The 24050-nt window shown below is 44.8% G+C and overlaps 2 protein-coding genes across 5 annotated transcripts in view; both read right to left on the reverse strand.

The window, feature by feature from the left end:
* LOC148022081 (mechanosensitive ion channel protein 1, mitochondrial-like) overlaps positions 1-24050 on the reverse strand; it is a 166153-nt gene that overhangs the window by 111313 nt on the left and 30790 nt on the right. For all 4 annotated transcript variants that reach the window (XR_015694455.1, XR_015694456.1, XR_015694457.1 and 1 more), the window contains exons 3-4: positions 20211-20299; positions 19856-19978 (exon numbers count right to left, since the gene is read on the reverse strand). Coding sequence is in view for 1 of the 4 variants with exons in the window: in XM_087697698.1 (XP_087553824.1) it covers positions 19856-19978; positions 20211-20299 (212 nt within the window). In the remaining 3 variants the exon portion in view is untranslated. The remainder of the gene's footprint in view (positions 1-19855; positions 19979-20210; positions 20300-24050) is intronic.
* LOC148022084 (uncharacterized) lies at positions 2885-3990 on the reverse strand. The gene is made up of 2 exons (XM_087698069.1): positions 3458-3990; positions 2885-3274 (listed from the first exon to the last, which is right to left on the reverse strand). The coding sequence occupies exons 1-2, from the start codon at positions 3857-3859 to the stop codon at positions 2885-2887; spliced, it is 792 nt and encodes a 263-aa protein (XP_087554195.1). The 5' UTR covers positions 3860-3990.

Raw genomic sequence — 24050 nt, forward strand, 5'->3', positions numbered from 1 at the left:
ACAAAATTTTGTTTTATTTGGTGCACAAGAAATGTAGCCAGCTGCTGCCCAAAATGGACCAACATGCTACATCCCATGGAAACTGGCTAATTGCTGATGTAAAATCTAGCCAACCTGAAAATCACCTATTGTGAAGAGAGACTAACACAATACCAATCGTACAACAAGGCACAAACTGATATCACAAAACATAGTTAGGGTTAGGGTTAGGTTAGGTTAACTCAAAGACACTGAACACAGAGAATAATGAAATGAATGACTGTTGAATATACAATGCTCATGCAGCAAACACACTATGCAAAGAGTAAATATTGTACCACAAACTCTTGTACCTGGAGGATTAGGGCGGGGACAATGAGCTGGAGAGTGTGTCATACTCTGAACGGATCCCGAAACGCAGCAAGGAAGCCTCTAGATGTGGAACACTAGCAAACCCAGCAGCACGTGTGCTCGATCTGATGCAGATGGCAATATGTAGCAGCAAACGCAAGCTGAGGAGAGAGAACATCTGCAAATACAGAGTGAGGAGAGAGAATCTACAAACGCAAAGTGAGAGAGAAAATACCAAAACGCAGCTTGTGCAGGCTAGGCGACAGCTGGCTAAGGTGAGAGACTGCCAAATGCAACAGGGCGACAGTTGGAGGAGAGAGAAAACTGTCCGTGCAGCAGTAAATCAGCAGTCACCAATAAGGATGGTGACGTGGCAGGCTGACGTCAGTAGCAGTAGCACTCAACAATAGTCGTCCGCTTGTAATCAACTCCGATCAGCATGGAAAAGGTGGAAAACAAGCATCAAACTGATATAGACAGCAATAGCCAGCTTGGACTGCAATGTCCTCCACACTAGGGTATGGACAGCAAGCTAAAAGACTTGAAAACTGCAAAAACGAGATGGGAAGAGTGGAGGGCAGGCTACCTATTTATAGAAAGTATGGGAGCCCCCACTTAACTCTCTCAATCTGTGATCCATTTTAGGATTTTAACTAAAATAAGCCTAAAATAGACATGAAATAAGTTGTTTTGGGGATGTTTAAGTAGCTAAGTGCATTTCTTAGTTCAACACCCCCTCTCAGGCCCAAAACTAAGTGAGAAAAATGAGCTAGCTAAAAGTTTTTATTTACCCCAAGGCGTACAGCCAAGGTATCCGACAAAGGGTGCACGATGGCTACCCACTTGCCTATCAAGACTACAAAGGCAATGGTTATCTTACCAAGGAAGCCCAAGTGAGCATCCCAAAGAGGCCAGGGCATCGTACCAAGGGTGCCTGTCAGCTGCCCAAGGGCCTACCAACTTCTACAAAGGAAAATGAAATCAATAATGGACTTTTTTTATTTTTAGAATACATAAGTAATGGAGGGCCACGGCCAATTAAGTATCAGAGAGGAAATATATCCAAGTCCTTTATAAAAAAAGCAAACCTATCCCACACACTACTAGGATAAATGCCTAAGGATAACGGAAGTATGTGTGTGTGTCAATCATATGGAGAATATGTGGGGAGGCAAAGAAGATGATGGTGACTTAGCAAGACAAGCAAAGCAAGCAAGCATAGGAAAACTACCTTGGAGAACTGCCATGTGCAATGCCACGAATATAGTGGATCCAAAGTCGACCACTCAAGAAAGACCGAAAAGGGATAAATGTGCACAGATACATGTAGACATGAACAGAATGCCAATGTATAGGGTAATGCAAAGGGGTATGCAAGATCTCATACTCATGCACAATGCAATGCAACGGTGCCACTCGACAATGCCCTCACAGGGAAATTGTTCACTTGTCCCAGTGCCCTTTTACAATCATATCATCCTAACAATGTGGATGAAGTTCCAAATGTCCTTTTTTTTTTCCCAAGAAAAGAGAACTCTATTAATAACACCTCGGAGAAAGTCCCCCTAAGGTAAATACAAAGTACAAGAAACTCTATGAAGAGTAACTAAGTACATCAAAGATACAATGGTTCCGTAAACAACCAATCTGGTGGGCTAAAGTAGCCAGACCATCTGAGGGATAGTGTGAAGGAAGGTGTCTGAATCCCAAATCCTCAGGAAAGCCTCTCTTTTCTTCCTCGTCCTCTGAGAGCTGCCCTGCAACCTCTCCCATCTCCCACAAAGAGTATGGACTATCTCTGTCCAAATCCTCAATAAAGACTCCCCAGTGGGTATATCCTGAAGATCAATGACCTGGCTACATCTCGCAATCCATGTGTACCAAGCTATAATGCTGGAAATCAGCTCCCATCTGTGACAATGTCCCTGAGTCCACTATGTCTGTGAGTAGTCTGGGATAGGGATCCTACTCAAATGTTGTTCAATGATGAGAAAAGAAAAGCTCCCCTGAGTGTCCTCATAGCCGCAAGCTGGACCTCTATCTATGACCCAAGCTGCAGCCCCCCAAGTTGCCACCATGGACTCTACTGTACCATGGAATACTATCCTAAGAGCTCTCCTCCAAATCTCTTGGGCTCTAGGACAGTCCCAGTACCATGGAATACTATCCTAAGAGCTCTCCTCCAAATCTCTTGGGCTCTAGGACAGCCCCAGAGGCAATGTCTCTATGTCTCCTCTGGCTCACCACATCGCGCGCAAGCCACTAGGTCCTTGCCATATCCAAGCCAAGTGCCCACTGCTAAACTCCTATGGGCTAGAAGCCATAGAAAGAGAGATATCTTCTTGGGCCTGAAGCTCTCATGTAGCCACCTCCAAAAGTCGTATAGGAACTCATCTGAGACTCCCTCTCTATGCCAATGAGGGATGGTTGCAAGCTATGCTCTAATCTTGCTCGTCTGTATCCTCTGTCCCAATCTAGTAGTGTAGCCAAAGAAGGGGATGTCGGATGGCCTATCAAGGAAGGGATCCCTCCACACCCACTCTCCTAGATCCCACTAAAGTCTCTGTAGAGGCCTCCTCTGGTATACCCAATATCTCCATCCATCTATAAGACAAATGGTTGGGTCTAGGTCTATGTGCCATTTTCTTTGAAAGTGTGCCACTACTCTGATTCTTTGCCTGGAGTAGCCACTGAGTACTGTAAGGTCAAAGTCCTCTCGCTCGAGGCGGCCATCCTCCTCAACTGTGAATGTGAATGTCTTGTCTCTGCTAGATGCAATGACTGCTAGAAGGATACCCCCTCTAGAGAAAAGACCAATCCAAGTCTGCGAGGAAGCTGTTTCAGTTTGCCAATCTAGTGGAACCCTTTCCGTCACAGCCTCCATCATAGCCCTGGCTCCCCTAAGACCATGTAATCTATGCCTTTGGGTCTCGTGTGGTAACTCCTAAAATGCAAACCACTCCCCCACTGATGTAGCGACCTGTAAAGAGAATCGCCCCCATGATAAGTGTGTCCGCTGCCCAATGGTGTGGCTTGACTCTAATCTCAAATAATGATTAAAGAGAAGAGGCTATCTCCTCTTCTCTTCAATAGTAGTTGGGGGGAGCTAGTGGAGCCCTAGAGATACAGATCTCCAAGCTCTAATAATGGCAGCTGCAAATCTGACCTCGAAGCTCCTCCCTAAATGTATGGTGTTGATCTCCTGAAATATCCAGTGAATGTTGGGCTGCCATGGTCCTCCATGTATAGGTGTCAAGTCCTCTAGCCTCCCCATCAGAAGCTTCTTCCAAGGCTCCTCTCCTGGAAGCAGACCCCTAACAATGAGCTTGACCAATAAGGCTTTGCTTTGACTATCTAGGTCTATGATCCCCAATCCTCCTCTAGATCTAGGCTGTATGATGACATCCCAAGCCACCTTTGCTCTAGCTAGACTCCCATCTCCTCCTGACCAAATGAAGTTCCTGATGAGGCGCTTCACTTGGCCAATACACGACCGAGAGAATGCCCAACAAGAAGTGATGTACCACATGGTCGCAAGAAGAACTTGGTTGGCAACCACTACTCTTCTTGCCAACGAGAGTCTCGTCGAGCTCCAATACAAAAGCTTCTGTTTGATGCTCAAAAGGAGGGGTGCCAGCTGTTGCTCTGAGGTAATGTCAATCCCCACATGGCATCCGAGATATCTCCAGCCGTCCTGCGGGGAACCCATGTGAAATCCTCATGTGGTCGCCACTCTCGCTATCTAGTGTCACATATCCAAAATCCAAAGGATTTGTGCCAATTAATTAGTGCCCCTGATGCTCTGCAAAATGTCTCCATGGCTGTTACAAAGGCTCTAAAGTTGGCCTCATTCCCATCCAAGTAAACTGTTGTATCATCAGCAAACTCCACATCAAGAAGCTCTTCAAAGTTCAAATTCAAGGATGGGTAGCCTGATGCCTCTGATACCTGTAGATCTGTCTCTCAAGAAGGAGCTCATGGCCTTTGCTACAAATAGAAACAAGAACGGAGCAAGTGGACATCCCTATCTAACTGATCTATGGATGCTGAATCTATCTCCTATTGCCCCTCCAGTCATGACCTGGCTATGTGCTGAAGAACAGAGAGCTGCTTACACCCTTGACCCACTGCTCTAGAAAGCCCATCCTAAGCATTGTGCCCTCCAGGAACTCCCAATCCACGCGATCATATGCCTTCTCAAAGTCGAGAAGGAGCACAATAAGGTCTCACCTCCTGGATCTAGCCAAAGCTGTGGTCTCCCAGAAGCTGAAGATGTTGTCTAAGATGTTACACTCTCGGACAAATCCTGTCTGAGTGGGGTGTATAATATATGACATCAATGGTGCCAGCCTGAGACTAATCGCCTTTGCAAGAATCTTATAGGCAGTTCCAAGCAAGGTGATCGGTCTACACTATGTGATCTCCAATCTATCTCCACTTCTTTTCGGGATAAAATGAATCAACCCCTCAAAGAGTCTCTCTGGCATAGTCCTTGATGCCATAATCTCCTGAAAGGCTAAGTGAAGGCCTTTTTTGATAAGATCCCAGTAGCTCACAAAGAAGGATTTATCTAGTCCATCTTCCCCTGGACACTTGCCTGAGGGTAGTGCCCGAAGTGCCTCCTCCAACTCCTCTGTGAAATGGGCCATCAAATTTCTGCTCATCCTGTCCATAACCACCCTCTGCGTGCTCTGCCAAACTGCTTCTCTATCTCTCTCATATCCAGGGGGTCTATTGGTGGATCCTAGTAGGAATGTATAGTATTGTGTGGCCACCTGTCTCGCCTCTAGAGGGCCCTGTGTGCAATGGATCCATCAGCTCTCCTGAGTCTTGGAACACCCCGTCTAGAGTGTTTAGGCGCTGTGGTGCGGAAAAAATCCCTATTAACCCTGTCCTCAGACAGAATCCAAAAAGAGGCTCTCGCATGAAATATATACTCTGATCTAGCTTTCTTCATGGAATCAATCTCTGCTCTGGCAGTATGCATCCTCTCAACTATCCATCTGCATCCTGGCCGTCTCTCCTCCTCCCTCTGTAAGGCAACCAATGATGGCCTAGCAGCTCTTTCCTTCTCTAGAAGGCTGTCTCCTCCTTGTGGCCTCCTCTCTGAAAGAGGGAACTAATCTCCTGTAGGCTCTCATCCAAGTCACTAGCTGCCCGTCCAGCTGAGAAGGGGCTAGATCTCCAACACTGTGTGACTGTTTCTCTAAGATCATCCTCATAAAACAAGTGCTCTGGAATCCTGACACTGGAATGGGTCCACCTACTCTCTCAGGAAGAAGTATCTGAATCGGTGAGTGGTCCGAGAGGGTCATGCCAAGTATTATGCCTGTAAGGCCGCCTCTGTCACAAGCCCAGTCATCCACATAAAATCGATCAATCCTGGAGAAAGTCCTGGCTCCAATTGCCCTGTCTCTCTTGGAGAACTGAAGTGATCCTGTGGTCCTGCCAAACTCTGCTGTGAACCATAGGTCCTGGCCTCTAATCTGGAATAAGAACTCCTCCCAAGCAGCCTGCTCTCCTCCCCTAATGATTTCTATGCATCTGCCTCTCCTGTCATCAAGAGCTTCCACCATGTTAAAGTCACCCCCTACCACCCAGTGATCAACCTATGGTAGAGACTGACTGAGGGTGGTCCAAAACTGTCTCCTGTCTCGTTGGCCATTCGGGGTGTAAATGGCCAACAAACCAATGAGTGCCTCCTCCACTCTCACCAAGACCCACATGGCTATCCCTGAAATAAGAATACCCCAGCCCTGCACCAACTGAGTCCACTACTCCCCGACACATATACATACTCCAGCCTGTATCTCGGTAGCACCTACAGCTGTTGCCCAGTAAGTATGACTCTGACCTGGCAATAGCTTCCTGCAACATCAAGATATCCTGTCTTCCGAAAGATGGTGCTCCTATAACATAAGAAAATCAATCAATCCTCCTACTAGAGCTCTGTGCAGATCCTGTCGCATGAGGCTCCAGCCCTGCCTAAAGTGGCGACCTCTGAAGCCTCATACATTCCATGAGAGTATCCTCATGGACTGCATCTCAACCTCTCGGACCGGTGTGGCTGTAAAGCCCATGCCAGCCTCTGCTGCCTCCTAGTATATACCCGATCATATGTCCTCTCCGCTATCTCTGTTGCGGGGTGTAATGGGGGAAAGTCCTCATAGTAGGCGTCTGAGTCCTCTGCCTCCTGCTCACTGTCCTGGGCTATCACGGCCTCCCCTGCCTGCTGTGTGTCGGGTACCTGAGATGGGCTAAGCTCGGAAAGCTCAACCTGATGGAGCAATGGTCTGGGGGACTGGTGTATCTGAAGCCTATTGTAGCTCCTGAGAAGCTACTGGTGTCGCTGCCTCCGTGGGCTGAATCACATCTATCTGCAGTGCTGCCCCTATCAGGCTGTGGGACCTCTGGCTCTTGGGCATCCATAGGAGCATCTATGGGAGCAGTGGGGGGCTGCAGTGGCTTTGCATGGGCTGACGGCCTGAGATCCCTGATCACTCTCCATCGTCTCGGCTCTATGTCCTCGTGTCTCTGCCTCTCTTCAACGCACTCTCTTCGCTGACGTTGTCTCCTCCTCTATCTAGCCTTGCACCGTCTCTGGCGCTCTGCATCGCTCCTCTGACGCATCTCAGGTTTACCACCTCCCTCATCCCTGAAGGAGGTCTCGCGTCGGCATGTCCTGGGGCATTCAACTGCAAGATGTCCAATCATCCTGCAATCAAAGCACTAACCAACGAGGCCTGTATAAGAGACTGGCTGGATAACAAAGCCCCCGTGAATGGAGGGAATTCTAATATTCTAGGGAAGGCATTGCAAAGACTCTGTGGGTATTATCACTCAAACCAATGGGTATCTATGTGGGCCTTCTGAGACAGCGTCAGCAAAAGTCCTATCCCTCTGTATGACATGGCCGAATGCACTGCCAATCTCAAAAAGGTATGGCGTAAAATACTCATCAAGACCAGGAAAAGAGATGGTGATGGCAGTGCCATCTCCAAGCAATGAATAGTCCCAGCCCTTGGTCCATCTGTCAAAGTATGCTACTGAGGTCCTGACATCAAGCGGGCTGGTAGCAAGCGCTGCCTCCATCTGCTCGGGTGAGCTGAACTGGAGTCTGAAGTATCCCTTTCCAAGGGGCACCACTCGCATGATCCTGGCTGGGGTCCTGTTAAGAGTAGACTGCATGGAGTCCTTCAGACTATGGATAGGTGGACGATCTCCAACCATTCTGCAGGCCAAGGATGATGCTTCTAGGGTTGTCACTCTCTCCCTGAGTGCCAGCTCTATGTCCGGAGCAAAGCGGATCGGTGGGAAGACATCGGTCGAGTGAATGCGGGGGGCTGCACTGGAACCCCCTGGGGATGGTGAAGGACCGGCTGCAATCTCGAGCGATACGCTAGCTCCATGTGTCGGTGGTGCGGGTGCTTCCAGGTCTGTTGGCGCAGGGTATAGCCATTGGTCTGCCTGTTGGGGTTGTGTGGGGGAAGGGGAGATGGATGTTGCTTGTGCAAGGAATCTTACAAAGGCTGCAAGGATGGATGAGGAGGCTGAGGAAGTGTCCATGGCTGCGAAGCGAGGAGAGAGTGCGGGCAAAGCGGGTTGAGGCGTGGTAGGTAGGGCGATTGCTGTGAGCCAGGGAGGCGGCTATGGTAGGATAGAGGAGGCGGCTCTGACAGGGGGCAAAAGGTGAGGCAGCAATAGGAACAAGGAGTTGGCGGCAGTGGTAGTCGGCCAGCAGGGCAAAAGGGGGGACGGCAGGGTTGACGAGGCAAGGTTGACGCCAGGGTTGAAGGGCCAATAGGCTGCATTTCATCACGCAAGGTACATCACCTTACGCCAAATCACGACTGCCCACGCCAAGTCCCTCACGCCACAACTGCTCACCACGACACTTTGAGATTTCGTCAAAAGCACACCGTCAAAGAGAGTCGTCACACCAGAAGCATCCAATCAGAAGCATTCGGTCAAAGAGGGTCGTCACACCAGAAGCATCCTGTCGATGTACATTTTGTCAAAAGCACTCCATCAGAGAGAGTCATCACGCCAGAAGCATCCTGTCAGAGGCCAAAACCTCAGTAATATAATTAGCCACACTTTATTTGCAAAAAAAAAAAACTGAAGTTTCAAATGTCCTTACCTATAAGTACAAAGAATAATAAGTGTCTGAAATGTCTAAAGCTAAACTATAAACATCATCACTATCACTGATCAAGAGAAAAAATGACCCCCTCTCAAACTAGAGGGAGAAGCAAAAGGGAAGCACCCTCATCCCACTCATTTCATAGAGTGGGCACCACTATTTGGCATTGTCATGAGGACGTGAAAATTTGATGCTTTGCTTATATTTAATTGACATTTGATTAAAGGATTAATCATATGTGCAATTAAAAGATGCACATGTGTTGCACATGTGAGGTGCAAGCTAATTTTCATAGTTGAAAGCCGAAGGACCCTTTGTAGAAGACGGGTATCAAAGGCAAAAGTTGTAACAAGTTACATTTGTTAGATTCTAGGTGGATTTTGGTGTCAGTTTGCCCCTAGGACCATTAATTGGCCATTAAGTGTCAGCGGTGACACTAGGGACTAGGCATTAATTAATGGATTAATGTTTGTCCAAGAGTCAATTAATGCATGGGACCACTTTGGGTTGCAAATGACCTAGCCAATTAATTTTTGGATAGGCAAGGTCAATTTTATGGTCATGGATTAAGGGGCTGAATTAATCTTCAGAATTAATTAATTCTGAAAATTAATTAAATGACTGGAAATTGCTGAAAATGGATTAAGAAAGCTGCCACTTGGCAAAACTTTCCCATGCAAGTGGGGGAAAGGCTAAATAGGGCTGAAAGGAGAGGGAAATCTCGTTTTTTCATTTTGGAGCTGTTGGGAAGAGGTGTTGGACTGTTGCTGCCAACTTTTGGGGCCATTTCCCAGCCATTGGAGTCCATTTTGGTGATGGAGATTGCATATTCTTGACCTTGGGAAGCTGACAATTGCTGCTGATGCACTTTCTCCTGAAGATCGCAGTCTCTGATGCTCCTATTGTTGTTGGTGCATCCGTTTGGGGCTGGTACAACAGAGCAGCAGCTGATTTTGATCAGTTCTTCGCGACAAATCTCAGAATTTTCTCTCTCTACAGCATTCTCTCATCTCCTTCAGCCATGCTCAGCTATTCTCAGCAATTCTTAGCCATTCAAAGGAGATCTCAGCCATTTTTGGTGGGCTGATCTGTAATTTCTGCAGTAAACCCTAATTTACAGCAGAAATTAGGGTTTAGCAGCCACCTTGGGATCCGTGCCAGAGATTGAAAGCTCAAGGGACTGAAATCAGCAGCTAATAATTGAAGATTATCAAGGGATTTCAGGAGCCAGCCCATCCCAAATTGATTTGGGGCAGCACTTGGCCAGCCAAGGGTCAAATTGGAGAAGTCCTGGGTGAATCAAGGGGGAAATGACCCAAAAGACTTGGTCATTTATGACAGCAAGAGCAATTGGTTAGTAGGAGTAGATTGAAGATCTCAAGTTGTACTCCTTCCAATTGAATGAAAGCTAAAGAAATACCGCAAGGGGCACCAATTTTGGGGCCAACACGGTGTCTACTGTCCAAGAATGTTATGGTAAAGTGTGTATTTCATTTTATGTGCATTTATTTATTGCTATAATTAACTCTTAAATCAGGTTATCACCACCCATTCCAAGAAGGAAGGCTGGTTTCAGGCGCAAGGCGGACCGCACCTCATAAAGACGCTCCAACAATAACCACATGTAAGCAAAGCGATTTGAAGAAGGCTTCTTCAACTCCAGTGTGCTATCCTCACGATACATCACAAGCACCTTTACCTTTACCGTGAAGAATGTGACAATTGATGTAGCTTTGCAGACCACCCTCTTCACCCACTTGAGCTTCCCAATGTCCTCCATGTGCAAGTCGAAACAATGACTTGCACATGGAGTCCACACAATTGTAGGGAACTCGGCCTCAAGCAAACAGCCCATGCGCCGACAATTCGATGCATTACCACAATTTACAAATTACAGGTTATGTATAAATCAAATTTCAATTATGAATCATGATAATGAAAGAAAGTGAAACAAATTTAAAACACAAATTGCAATGTATACCTTAATGATAGCTTGTCGAATGTGGTGGTAGATGAATGCGTCCCCCCTCTTATCGGTATCTACGGCCCGCAAAAAGTAAGTGCCAAGTGCACATGAGACGAGTATGTTGAGGATGCCCTGTTTCTTACGATCACTCCATCCTTCTGTGAGAATGGAGCAACCATATTTTATCCATCCGGCCTGAATAGGATCAAGGGCTCTATCAATCCTCTCCTTCTCTTCATCAATCTTTCTCGTCCTCATGTCGTTGTATGTGACACCGGTCCATTCTTCACATGGACCCACATTGGCAATGGCTTTTACCATCTCCTTCCATTGCTCTTGCTTTAGGACATTGAGAGCAAGATTGCACTCAATCACCGTGCGTGCAATTTCAATGTCTGCAAGTCATTGCCTTTCTCTAAGAAAGGCAACCGATTCACGCACATGACCGAGAGCTTGAGAGAGAGATGATTGTCTCTCCGGCATCATATGAGCCTCCACTCTTTGTCTTTTACCGGATTCGGATGCAGATGTGGAGCCCCCACCACCAATGATAGAGGCCGTAAGTATAGGAGTTGGTACCGATAAGCCACTTCCTTCTCCTCTTGTGGATCCCCCTCTCATCTTGGCGAGAATCTCCTCCACAATGTTTTGGGGGATCTCCTTGCATGGAGCAACTTGCTCCCCCACCTTGGAAAGATGTTGGAGAAGCCGAGTTGCACCACTTGTATAGCGCTTCCCGCAACACTTGCATATCCAATGGTGGGAGTTGGACTTCTTTGTGTTCCTCTCCACATGGATCGCATGCAAATTAAAGGCCTTGTGCTTCTCACAAGTTATGGTGCCGATGACGAATAAAGAGGCCCGAGAAAGAGAGAGAGAGAGAGAGAGAGAGAGAGAGAGAGAGAGAGAGAATAAAGAGGCCCGAGAGAGAGAGAGAGAGAGAGAGAGAGAGAGATGATTAACGGTGATGGAGGGCTGGCTGAATAGGGCACCTTTCAAATGCAAGGTCTTTCTTTGGCGGGTAATGATTGGTGGTCTTCCTCTTGCCTCGGCCCTTTCCAAGCGTAGAATCTCGAATGGCAATTGTTTCTTCTGTACCACTACTGCGGAATCGGCCCGACATCGATTTCTTTCTTGCCCGCTCGCCAAGAATATCTGGTCACTCTTGTCGCAAATCTGGCGCAAAGTGGTGGGGTCCTCACTAACTCCTTTCGATTGGGTTTTTGTGCGCCCAAAGTACCCCACACCGCCACAGTTACATATGAAGATCTTATTTCACTTTTTCAGATACTGGGGATGCTAGCACATTTGGACCACGCGCAATGCTTTTCTCTTTGATTCGGCCTCTAATGTACCGAGACATATTGCCAAGCTTAAAGGGCTCTTGCATTGGCAGATAGATCTCATCTGGCACTCCGACTTGCTCCCTCAGGAGGATTTGCTTCCCTGGCATATGGCAATTGCCTCTGGGTTGTTGCCATGATTGGTGTAACCTTTTTCGTGCATTAGTACGGGGATTTCCCACACGTTGGCCTAGGGCCCTCGTGTCTCTTGTAATCATGTAATCATGTAATCTTGTACCTTTTTTTTCGTAATTAATACAATTACCTTTTACGAAAAAAAAAGAGAGAGAGAGAGAGATGCTTGAGTCTTGACTCTTGAAACTTAAGTCTTGAAAGTTGAAAGGAAAGGAGACTTGAGAGGCCCAAGGGTTGGGGTAAAGTTGAAAGGCAAGAGTAAGAGAGAGAGAATGGGAGATGAGAATGGCAAATACTTTGATAGGGTGCGGGATAGAGGGGATGGGATATGAGATTTGAGAATGGCAAATGCTTCGATAGGGTGCGGGAAAGAGGGGATGGAAGGTGAGATTCAAGAATGACAAATCACAAGTCCATTCAAGAATCAAGATCCAAGAGAGGAAGATGAGAATGGTAACTTGTAAGTGCTTGCTGAATTGGTGTGGAAGCATGGAACCTTGGAGGAGAGGAGCACCTTTTGTAGATGAGAGAAGGGTCAAAGTTCAAAGTTCAAACAGTCAAAGAGAGAAGGAATCCAAAGAGGAGCACCTTTTGCATGGTTGGAATTTGGAAAAGGGGGTGGGATGAGGTATCCAAGGCTTCCCACCCCCCCCAAAAAGCGCAACTGTCAACAGTGCACAAAACACGGGAAATGCGGGACACGGTGGCACAGGGGCGCAGGAAACACGGAATGAGGACGGGCAGGCCAGGCGGCCCAAACAAGCCTATTTTAACGTTCGAAATCGTACCGTACGGACTGTTTTGTACCACGTACGGAGGCAACTATGGATCAAGTCCACAAGAAGTCCTCCACTCACTTTTAGAGCGGCGAGAGTTGGTCGCCTCTTCTTTGGGAGGGAAAACCAACAATGGCAAGAACTCGCAAGATGCAAAGGCAAGCCAAAACAAGGGTGACACTGCCTCCTCCGACAGAAACAAAAAACCTCGACCCCTTTGGCAGCAAATTCCTAAGAAAAATAGGTTTTGCACTCATTGCCAGAGGTCGGGCCATGTGGACGAGGAGTGTCATACCAAGACCCAAGGTCTTCCTCCTAGAAAACCATAGCAAACTACTACAACTACATAATCTAGTGGGGCTACGCCTCTCAGTACTACCCCATCTGCCCCTTCAACCCCCACGACTACTAGACATGTGGCACACGAATAGCCTCAATGGGGCCATCCTACTCTACTCCCGATGAGGAGTTGACTGATAGGTTTGCTAGCACGAATCCTATTGCACTTTACGTATCCGTTCCTAGGAACTCCACTGCACCTTCTAGGCCTTCTTCCCCCCCTAACCATATGCTATATGGTGGCCATACTCTTAGCCTTTCATTTTCAAGTCTTCCACTGCATTTACACACATATATACATTTGCATTATTACACTTGTTCATTCAGTTCATTTTCCATTTCAGTTTTGTTTTTTCTTTTTAGAGCATCTCACTACTGGCCTCTGTGATTGCAGATCTTACTCTCTTTTGCAAACTTTGTTTTCAATGCAAGGCTAACATACAAGTTTGTCTAATTCTACTTGGGTTGGAGACATGGGATGCACACCATTCCATTCATGGTTTCATCTTCCTAGGAGTTTTGCTCTTCTACCAATATGAAGGCTTCCCCTCCGGAGGTGGATCATATAGCATCTCTCTTGATACTATCATGGCCGTGACTTCTACCTCGCTCTTCAAGTCGGGATACTTCTTCTCATCATGGTTCTTGGCACCACATGAAGATTAGCATTTGGCTCCTCTTCCTCCTTCAACATCACCATTCCAGGTTGAGAGGAGGTTCCTACCTTCTTGGTATTCTACAAGTTTTGGCACTTGTCTTTGACATCAGCCTTCCTCCCTGTTGCACCTTCACCCTTTGCATTGCACGATATCATAATCTTCGTATTAGGGTGCTTGGGCAAGTGAACAATTTCCCCACGAGGAATACTGTCCATGCAGCACCTATTGCATGAGCATTTCACAACATGTAGCATACTCATTGTGCAGAGCACCACTAGATGAATCCTAAGCTGTTTCCACCAACAGTATGTACACCACACCACCATTACTTCATCACCGTTCCCTCATCTCATCGATATCCTCGAGTGGATGTGTAGCTTGTGCGTTTTGTGATGGGTTGGACCTAACCATCCCTTCCCATTCTCCCATCTTCCTCTCAATCAACTACAAACTATCTCTCACTTACACCCAAAAAAAAAAAAACAAAACAAAACAAAACGCAACAAAAATCAAAGTTCATTGTAGTTCCATCCGCCTTTGTAGGGCTTGGTAGGCCACAAGGTAGCCAATGAGCACCCTTTGTCCGATGCCATGTCCTCTCTGGGGTGACTACTTGGACTCCCTCAATACGATAACCATCGCCTTTGTAGTCTTGGTAGCCTACTGGGCAGCCACCGTGCACCCTTTGTCTGATACCCTGGTTGCTTTGGTGTGGAATGTCTCGGGTAAACTAGGTTGGCCTTCTCTTCTCACCATGTTTGGGGCCTAAGAAGAGGTGTTGAGCTAGGAAATGCATTCCATACTTATTAGCTACTTAAACAGTCCCAAAACAAGATTAATTTAATGAAAACCCTGAAACAAGCAATGGTTCAAGAGAGTCCAGTAAACCCTAATTTGGGAGAGTCCACCCTCATCTATAAATAGACAGCTACCCCCATTCAGTATAATCTCTTCTATGCGCGTTTCGTACCATTTTGTGCAGATCTCAAGCATCAGTCTCCCACCACATGGCAGTCCAGCCTTCGTGACTGCTATTGTCACCTCATTTACTCCTTTACTGCGGCATTCTACTGTTGTATTTTACTGTCACATTTACTGTAGCGTTCTACTACTGTATTTTACTGCCGTGTTCTATCATGACATTTTACTGCCGTGTTTTACTACAGTGTTCTGCTACAGGGCTTTACTGCAGCGTTCTACTTCTACGTTTTATTGCGGCGTCCACATTGTAAGGTATCATCCTCTGTACTCTCCTCACACTTTGGTGATCAATGCAATGCAAGCTAAAAATGATTCTATCATAAAGAATCAAACATGGGATTTAGTTGCATTGCCCATTAGAAAGAAAGCCATTGGTACTAAACGGGTCTATAAGCTAAAACAAAAAGGATGGATCCATTAATAAGTACAAGGCCACGCTTGTGGCAAAAGGCTATGCACAAAGAAAGGCATTGATTATGAGGAGACATTTGCTCCTACATCCCATATAACCATTATCAGGTGTATGGTTGCATTGGCTGCCCATTATGGTTGGACTGTGCATCAACTTGACATTAAAACTACATTTTTACATGGGGAACTCAAGAAGAAGTATATGTAAAATAGCCCATGGGTTTTGCAATTAAAGGATCCGAATACTTGGTACGCAAGCTGAAAAAGGGTTTGTATGGTTTGAAACAAGCTCCACAAGCTTGGTATGACAAAATTTATGCCTTCTTAATCACCCAAGGTTCATTAACAGCTCATCAGAGTCTACTCTTATGTATGCAAAGAGGGGGGATCCTTGCTAGTCATTTGTCCTTATGTTGATGATCTTCTACTCACAAGGACACATGTTGGTCAAATTTCAACACCTATATATGCACAGCCCATGTATATCACATTGGCAAGCTGTGAAGCGTGTTTTCCATTACTTGCAAGGCACTAGAACTCTTGGATTGCTTTATGCCCAGAGGTGGCATTGCAATAACATGTTACAATGATTCCAATTGGGCTGGAGATTTTGATTCTCGTCACTCTACAAGTAGAAATTGCTTCTTTATTGGCTCTTCTTGCATTTCTTGGCTTAGCAAGAAACAATCCCTTGTTGCCACATCATTTTGTGAAGCTAAATGCAAGGCAACTTTCACTACTCCAGTTGAATGTGTATGGCTGAGATGTTTATTGGCTGATCTTGATGTATCTATCACGGAGCCTACTCCTTTCTTTACTAACAGTCAGAGTGCCATTGCAATGGCACGGAACCCAATGTTTCGTATACTCATAAAACACATTGAGATACATTATCACTTTGTCATAGAGAGGCTACATGCAAGGGATATGTCACTTTTCATAATGCTTTAAATTTTATCTCCTTTGGTGGATAATCCTTGTATACTGATCACTTATCACTCTAGGCACAGTTTGTTGGGTTTTACTCATGCTTATGCTCACACAGGAGTGTCAGTGATCCGCACATAGAACACCGGGACACTTTTTACTCTCCGTAAGAGAGGTTCTTTCCCTCAATCACATTATTCTTTATTTGTGTATTTATATTAAACACTTCAGTCACACGGTTGCGTATTTATGTTATACAGTTTGGTCACTTACCGCACATTACACACTTTTGTGTGTAAACGCACCTTAAGGCACTTACACAACCCTAAAGTCTAAAGGTTGTACTTTGTACTAATCAAGTGTTGAGTAGTGACTACACACACACTCTCTCTCTATTGTCTGCACACTCTCAAGCTGAGCTAAGTTGATTGCTACCATCTCCCGAGCAACAAAATAATAGTATTCATATCTAACATTGGAGAAAAGATGTACTGTGGAAGTGACATGTAGTCCGAGCCAGGTTCTACTTGCGGATGGCCAATCCATAGTGGAGATTCTGAAGGTCCTGCAAGATCATTAGTTCTGTGTAGCAAATCCAAAGGAGAAAACCCGGGCTCACCTTCAATCTCCTGCTAAGCCCTATGCATAAGGATGAGATCATACTCACTGGCAAAAATGTGATATGGTCGGTGGACTCCATGGTAGTTTGATGGTTCTCTGACCATGTTAGATCGGACAAAAGCAAGCTAGGAGGCCCACTCCTAATTGTTTGTATTCATGTTTGGCTATGGAGACTAGAGCGATGTTCTAAATGTGTTTGAAGTCATTTGACCCCTCTATTGTTCCTACTTTTGTGGATGAGCTTTTCAATCAAAGGTCAAGGTTTCTCAGAGAGTACCTAGCTTTGATACCATGTGAAGAAATGCTCTAAATGCAAAAAACACAAAACCAATCGTACAACAAAGCACAAACTGATAAACACAGAACATAGTTAAGGTTAGGGTTAGGGTAACTCAAAGACAATGAACACAATGATAATGAAGTGAATAAATAATGAGCATAAAATGCTCATGCAACAAACACACTATGCACTAAATACTGAACCTCGAACTCTCATATCTCTGGAATCAAGGCAGAGGTTATAAGTTGAAGAGTATGTCATACTCCGAACAAATCTCAAATCATAGCAAAGGCAACCTCCTTGTGTCAAACACCAACAAACATAGCCAAGGAAGGCTAGATCTCATGTAGACAATAGTGCAAGAGAGAAAAACTAAAAACACAAGTATCTGAGATGAGAGAAAACTGAGTGACACCTGGAGATGGCAAATACAATATTCTCTGAGGTGAGAGAAAACTGAGTGATACCTGGAGATGGCAACCTCCGTGTGTCGAGAACACCAGCAAACATAGCCAAGAAAGGCTAGATCTCATGTAGACAATAGTACAAGAGAGAGAAAAACTAAAAACACAAGTATCCGAGGTAAGAGAAAATTGAGTGACACCTGGAGAAGGCAAACACAATAGTCTCTGGATGTGGGTAACATTGTAGATGACCCTATGGAGGAGAGAGAAGATCAATCATCAAACGCAAGTAGTCAATGCAAGGCGACAACAACTAGATGATGGCAATATGCAGAGACCCCTAATGATTGTAAACGCAGCCCGAATGATGACATCAATAGCTAGGGATGGACACATGGCAGCAAACGCAAGTTTGGAAGTGACGGAGCAGCAGGCAACAGCTAGATATGGGTGATGGAGGCTGGAATCAAGCACCAGATTGTAGCAAACAGCAATGAAAGACTCTAACCACGTTGTCCTCTACGAACAAGGTGTGGACAGTAGAGATACGGTACCTAAAACCTATAGAAACAAGATTGAGAAAGAGTGGTGAATTGCATGCCTATTTAGAGAAAGTTTGGGATGCCCAAATTAGGGTTTTGCATGTGGGACACAGTAACTATCTAGGATCGCACTTCTTTTAAAAATAAGATGGTTTCTTTTTAAATAAGCATGTTTTGGGGTTGTTTAAGTCAAGGTAATGCATTTTTAGATCAACAATGAGGATAATGGAGTCTATAAGCTAAGGTCTCCTTCCGCCTTGACCTCTCTTCTTCTTACCTCTCAGACATAGTCCACCTCAAATATGATTATCTTCGGAAGACTTCTAGGGGACAGCTTCTTCGAGATATATCGAACATTGTGGTGAGCTAGCAGCCGTGTGTATCTTGCATTCATGGGAAACAACATCGCGATGCCATTCCCAACAAGGCTTCAAGGCAGTCTTTAGCACCCTTAGAGCTTGTTTCTACAAATCTGTGTGGACCTATGAGGACAGAGTCCCTAAGGGGAGCTTGTATTTTACGTTGATTTTGGATGATTTCAGACAGATGACATGGGCTTATTTTTTGCAGCTAAAGTCGGAGGCTTTCTCCCACTTCAAGAATTGGTTACACTTTGAGGAGAACCGATTAGACCGGAAACTAAAGACATTACGATCAAATAAGGGACAAGAACTTGTTTCTAATGAGCTTGCTAGATTTTGTGTAGATCGCGGTCTACCCTCTTCATTTCAGCATTCATTGACTGCACATTTCTACATTCTTCTATCTCTTTTCTATCTCCCTTTCTCTCATGTTCACTTTTCTTTCAATCTTGTCCATATGCTTCTGCATTCGCTGCACTCTGACTGAGTGGAGAACTAACACAAATACTTCTTAGACATGGATTGGGCTCTTTACCATAGGAGATATCCTTCTTACATTGGTAACGACTAGCGGAGAGAGTGTATTTACTTTCTCACTACAAGAGGATGGCAAACTCAAGAGAGCATCTTCATCAGTTGGACTTCGCAGAGAATTAGGATTGTGGGTCATTATGACAAGACTTGATACTTGGGCCCAGACCCCGACACATGCATGATGGATGGCTGGACATATTGGGAGAGGAGGCCTTTTTAGAGACTGCAGTGGAACCTTGGGGAGCGGATATGGAGAGATCCATTTGCAGAGACACCTAGGGATGTTCCCTCTTCTAGCTACAGCACTAGATTGGGGAGGAGGATACAGATGAGTAAGATCACAGTAGTACCAGCAGCAACTCCACATCAAGCTACACATGGTGTAAAGAAATACTCGTCCATAGATAGCAAACACAATCATACGACAAAGCAAAGACTGATAAAAGAACTCAGTATGGTTAGGATAACTCAGAGACAATGAACACAAATGATGAATGAAGAATATGAATGAATACAGTGCTCATGCAGTAAACACACTAGGCACAGTGAATACAAAACCTCAAACTCTTATGTCTCTAGGAAACTCAGAGACATGGAACACAGACGATGAATAAAGGATAATGAATAAATACAATGCTCATGCAGTAAACACACTACGCAGGGTGAATATAAAACCTTGAAGTCCCATGTCTCTAGAACCAGGCAAAGAGAGTGAGCTGAAGTGATGCATGGAGTTGCCTTGTTGAGATTACCAAGTTCAAAAGACTTGTTGACTTTTGAGCTTCAATATCTCATTATATGCACCCAACCTATCTACCATGAAATTCTTGTTTGCTGTTTTAAATTTCGCATTACAACTTACAATTATATGATAATACACATTTGATATCAAGAACAACCTCACTTTATACCATTCTCTACAACATACATCAAGAACCATTGACATTCATGTCCATAGCTGATAGAGAATATTCCATCAATGTCCAAAACTTTTATAATACTATGGCCCTACTAACAACAGAGGCAGTGGGCACCTGACTAAACACATCAAATTAATTGACATCTAGCTTGGAGAGCTGATCCTCTTCACAAACATACTTACAAGCGAGTTGCTTCCCAAAGTACAACTCCAGCTCTTAATGGGTCCGCCATTGCATGGTATGCAGAGGCATGATACTCAGCTTCTATGAACTGCTGATCATGTTTGCTTTTTGAGTAATGCATCCTGTCAACACAAAGCAACTTACAGTCCAATGTCTATGTGAACCCTAAAAACTACCCAGTAGGATACAAGAAAGAACAATGCTTCATACCAGCCAGACATCCAAAAGGACTCTGCAACTCTTGTGCAATTATTTTTTATGTATCAATGAGCCAATAATGGCAGCTGAATTAGACATTCTATTACAAGAGAGTTGTTTTTATCCATACAATATATGCTAGAGTAAAAACCATACCAGTTTAACCAACGACAAAAGTTCTCTACTCTTATGAATAGAAAGTAGAAAATTCCCAGAAGCAAGCATTCTCGAACAAAGATTGTTGCCTGCAACAACATGCAGCCTTAATCACAAAAGAGACTTGAATGATAAGCAACATTTAACAGAAACTCAAGTTTAAAATACTAGTGATTCAGGTCGTGTAAATCTTAATGAGACGCATGAAGGAGAACGATGACTAGTTTACTCCACTGCACAGACATGAAGAGGCACATTATGTAGTAGAACAATGACTAGTTTACTCCACTTTGCAGACATGAAGAGGCACATTATGCAGTTCCTATGGTTTCCCTTTTAATGTTGAAGAATAAACTCAATAAACATGCCATATTCCTTTCTCATATACAAGCAAAGATTGACACTTATTGATTGTGCAATAGGTCTACAGCAGTTGTGAGCAGGGATCCAGCATTGCATAAGCATTTAGTTTGTGTTACCACTCTTGCCAACAATTTGTCCTCTACATTCTAGATCAATAGGTGCACGGATGATTATTCATTATTTCATCCTCCTCAGCCAGGAGCTATGTTTTTTTGTTGCACTAGACTGTGTCGCATCAACCCTTACTGCATCACCAGAGTCTCCTGCCCCCTTTCATGGAGCCATCCTTGCAACCCAATCCTTGCTGCAGTTTCAATCCCACATAATCCCTACAGTTGCATTTTTCTTTAAGGCAGCAATTTTTGTATGCACCCAGGATCGTATTGGCCTTTCAACAGTTTAGCCAGCACTTCATTGTATCCTTCAGCTCAAACAATTCTTGTGCAATAGTTATTGGCCCCAGGTTGTGTATGCCAGCAGCATTCTGATAGTTGTGCTGAGTCCATCTTTGCTTCTTGTTCTTACAGCAATTAAAGAGGGTATCCATTAAGGCTACGGCCTACCAACATTGTACATCTTATAAAAGGCTTATTCAAAAAGCACACTCAGCCATTAAATGCCCCAGCTGCCCACAAGAGAAATGATGACCAACAAAGGTGCCCCATTTGAAACGGTAATGCGAGGATGGCATTCCAGGACAATTTAGCCTTAACCAGTTAGGCTGCTTGCAAGCAGTATCCCACAGCATACACATGCAATTGCGATTGGTGGCCTTCAAGCTAGGGGGCACCAAGATCATGCCAATGGCTAACTTCCTTAAGTAAAGGCCAATACACAACAGAGCAGGCCTCCACTTCCACCCAAACTGGGCATTCCTATTGGAGCAGGCACTAAAAGTCAACCATTGGTCTCCGTGGTACGACATGAAGAAGGCGTCGATTGAAAAGCAGAGGGACCTTTGCCAAGAGGTTGTCACGGAGCATTGTCAATTTGAGCATTACTTCATAGAAGCCCCATGGTCCCACAAAAATTTCCTCCACATAGTCACCCAATAGCATTGAGTTGGGCCATTGGCGGATCCATGAAAGCACTCGGATCCTGCCCGTGAAAAAGAGAACGACCCCTCTTTCATAAAATGCCGAGAAAGAACGCAGCACTATATTGGTATCAATGGTTGCATCTAAAACATCATCCTGATCCTGATCAGAGAATGCTTCACGGTTGTGTTGAGCATGATCATCCAACAAAGTATTGGCAAACTCCAATAAGTGTTCCCAATCAAGGTCTTGAGAGTCTTCAGTGACGGATGTGACCAGTGCGTGGGAGCACACCTGATTATCAATTGGTGGCATTCCATCAATTTCCTCCCTCAAGGCATCAAAGGCATGTTTGCTGCATTTAATCAATGGCTACGTATCGAGGCCAGGTGGAACATCAAAACAAGGGACCTCCATCTTGGTACAAGGAACCATGTCTTCCCCTTCCTCAGCATCAAAATCAGGTCTTTGGGCATCCCAAGTTTGTGGTTCTTGTGCAGGCTGATATGAAAGTGCTCTTTCATTTCATACACTTCTAGAGTTGTTGACATATATGGATCATGAGAAATGCATTCATCAAGAGTATAGAGTCGTATAGTTTGCTTGAAAGGACTTCTTCATTGGCAGCTTGACTTGATTGAATTGGCAAATATTCTCCCTAGATAGGATTTGCTTCCTTGGCACGCTACAGTTTCTTCTGCCTCCCTTTAGTCACTCTACTTCCTTTGTACCTTTGATAGTGATGTTTTAGAGGATTTTTTGAGTCAATTGTATTTGGTCTATGCTCGAAGGCCTAGAGCCATCTTGCATATTGCAATCTTGTGATCTTGTATTTTTTTCATGATCAAAACAATTACTTATTGAGAGAGAGAGAGAGAGATTTTCAGCAAACATGTCTGAGTTAAACACTGCTTTTATTGACCAATAGTCTTTTAGAAGCATCAATAGCCCAATCGCTTGGAGCCAAATGGCCAATAGTAGTACCCAAACCTTCTGTGCCAACAGACAAGTAAGGAACCGATGGAGGGGGGGTTCTATAGATGTCTGACAAAAGAAGTAACAACCATTGGAAATCCTTCGCTTGGAGAGGCAAGAGGCAAGAGGCAAGAGGTAAGAGGAAGTGCACCAATCAACATTCACCAAATGAAGACCTTGGATCAAAAAGGCATTTTGCTAAGCAAGCCTCTCATTACCACATATTTCCACCACCCTTGACATTTTTGTGCCAAGGGGCCTCTTGGTCCAAGGAGGGAAGAGGCTGCATGGCTCGTAAAGAGATCGCAATGGTGTTCCACGAATTATGATAGCCTCGGGGAACACGAAAGTAGTGTCGAACTAATCTAAAAGACATAACAGCCCACTAGCAAGTAGAAGAGCATCAGAAACAATGACCAGCCCAAGTGTGCTATCCTATTCAACATCGGCCTTTGTTCTTGTTTGCCTTGCCAGGTGAAAAGCTTTGCACCTTCCACTCTCAAGGAGTCTGCCATCTCCTGATCCGTAGGTGGATGCCAAGAAGATTTAAGAAGGACCGATTTCCAAGAGTGGACTAGATGATTCAAAAGCATGGAAGACTTAAGATAAAAAGGTTGTTCAGCATTAATCACGTGCCACCATAAGGCAGAGATGCTAGTATTCCCATGTTTAATACCCTGAGTCTCAAGGAAAAACCTAGCAATCAAAGATCGAGGTTGCTTACCCTCACACAAAGCCTGGAACAGTGACCAACGGAGAGCAATCATATGTGTCTCCAAATCTAGAACGGCACCACCTCCCATTCTTTTGGGATTGCAAACATGGTGCCAAGAGATCCACGAAATACCCATTCATGTAGAATCTTTTTCCCAAAGCCAAAACCGGATGGATTGAGCGATTTCCCGTAAAAGAGCCAAAACCCTAAATCCAAGAAGGACCATTCCAAATGGTCAAAGGCTTTTTCCAAGTCCACTTAGACCATCACCACTTCCTACTTTGTGTAGCCAACATAATCTATCCCTATTTGGATGTTCAAGATGTTGTGCTGAATATTTCTCCCTTTGATGAATCCATATTGAGCAGGGTGAATAATGTCCGGAAGGAGTTCATGCAATCTATTAGTCAAGACTTTGGTAAAGATCTTATACATAGAGCCCATCAAAGAGACTGGTCGCCAATGCTTCAAGGCCAAGGGGGATGGCACTTTAGGGATCAATTTAATAAGACCCTCCTTCCAAAAAGGTGGCATGTGCACTGTCATCCAAACCTGCTGGCTTAAGGACGTCAAAGGTGCAGCCAAGTGGGTTGCATAGGCCTCAAAGTACTCATTAGTGATACCATCCCACCTTGGACTCATCTTTAGGCAAAAGCAATAGGACATCCATCACCTCATCTTGTGTAATATCCATATCCAAACTATGGGCAACATTTGGTGAGACTTGATCTTTAACCAAGTCACAAAACA

Source organism: Lygodium microphyllum, chromosome 17 (assembly GCF_053477565.2).
Source record: "Lygodium microphyllum isolate KBCC chromosome 17, Lygodium_microphyllum_v1.1.10, whole genome shotgun sequence".
In the NCBI taxonomy this organism is placed as follows: Eukaryota; Viridiplantae; Streptophyta; class Polypodiopsida; order Schizaeales; family Lygodiaceae; genus Lygodium; species Lygodium microphyllum.

Coding starts and splice junctions, on each gene's coding strand:
- LOC148022084 (XM_087698069.1), bottom strand. CDS start 3,859: ATGTGGTACATCACTTCTTGTTGGGCATTCTCTCGGTCGTGTATTGGC. Junction 3,275..3,457: donor TTATTAGAGCTTGGAGATCT/GTATCTCTAGGG, acceptor TTTGCATTTTAG/GAGTTACCACACGAGACCCA.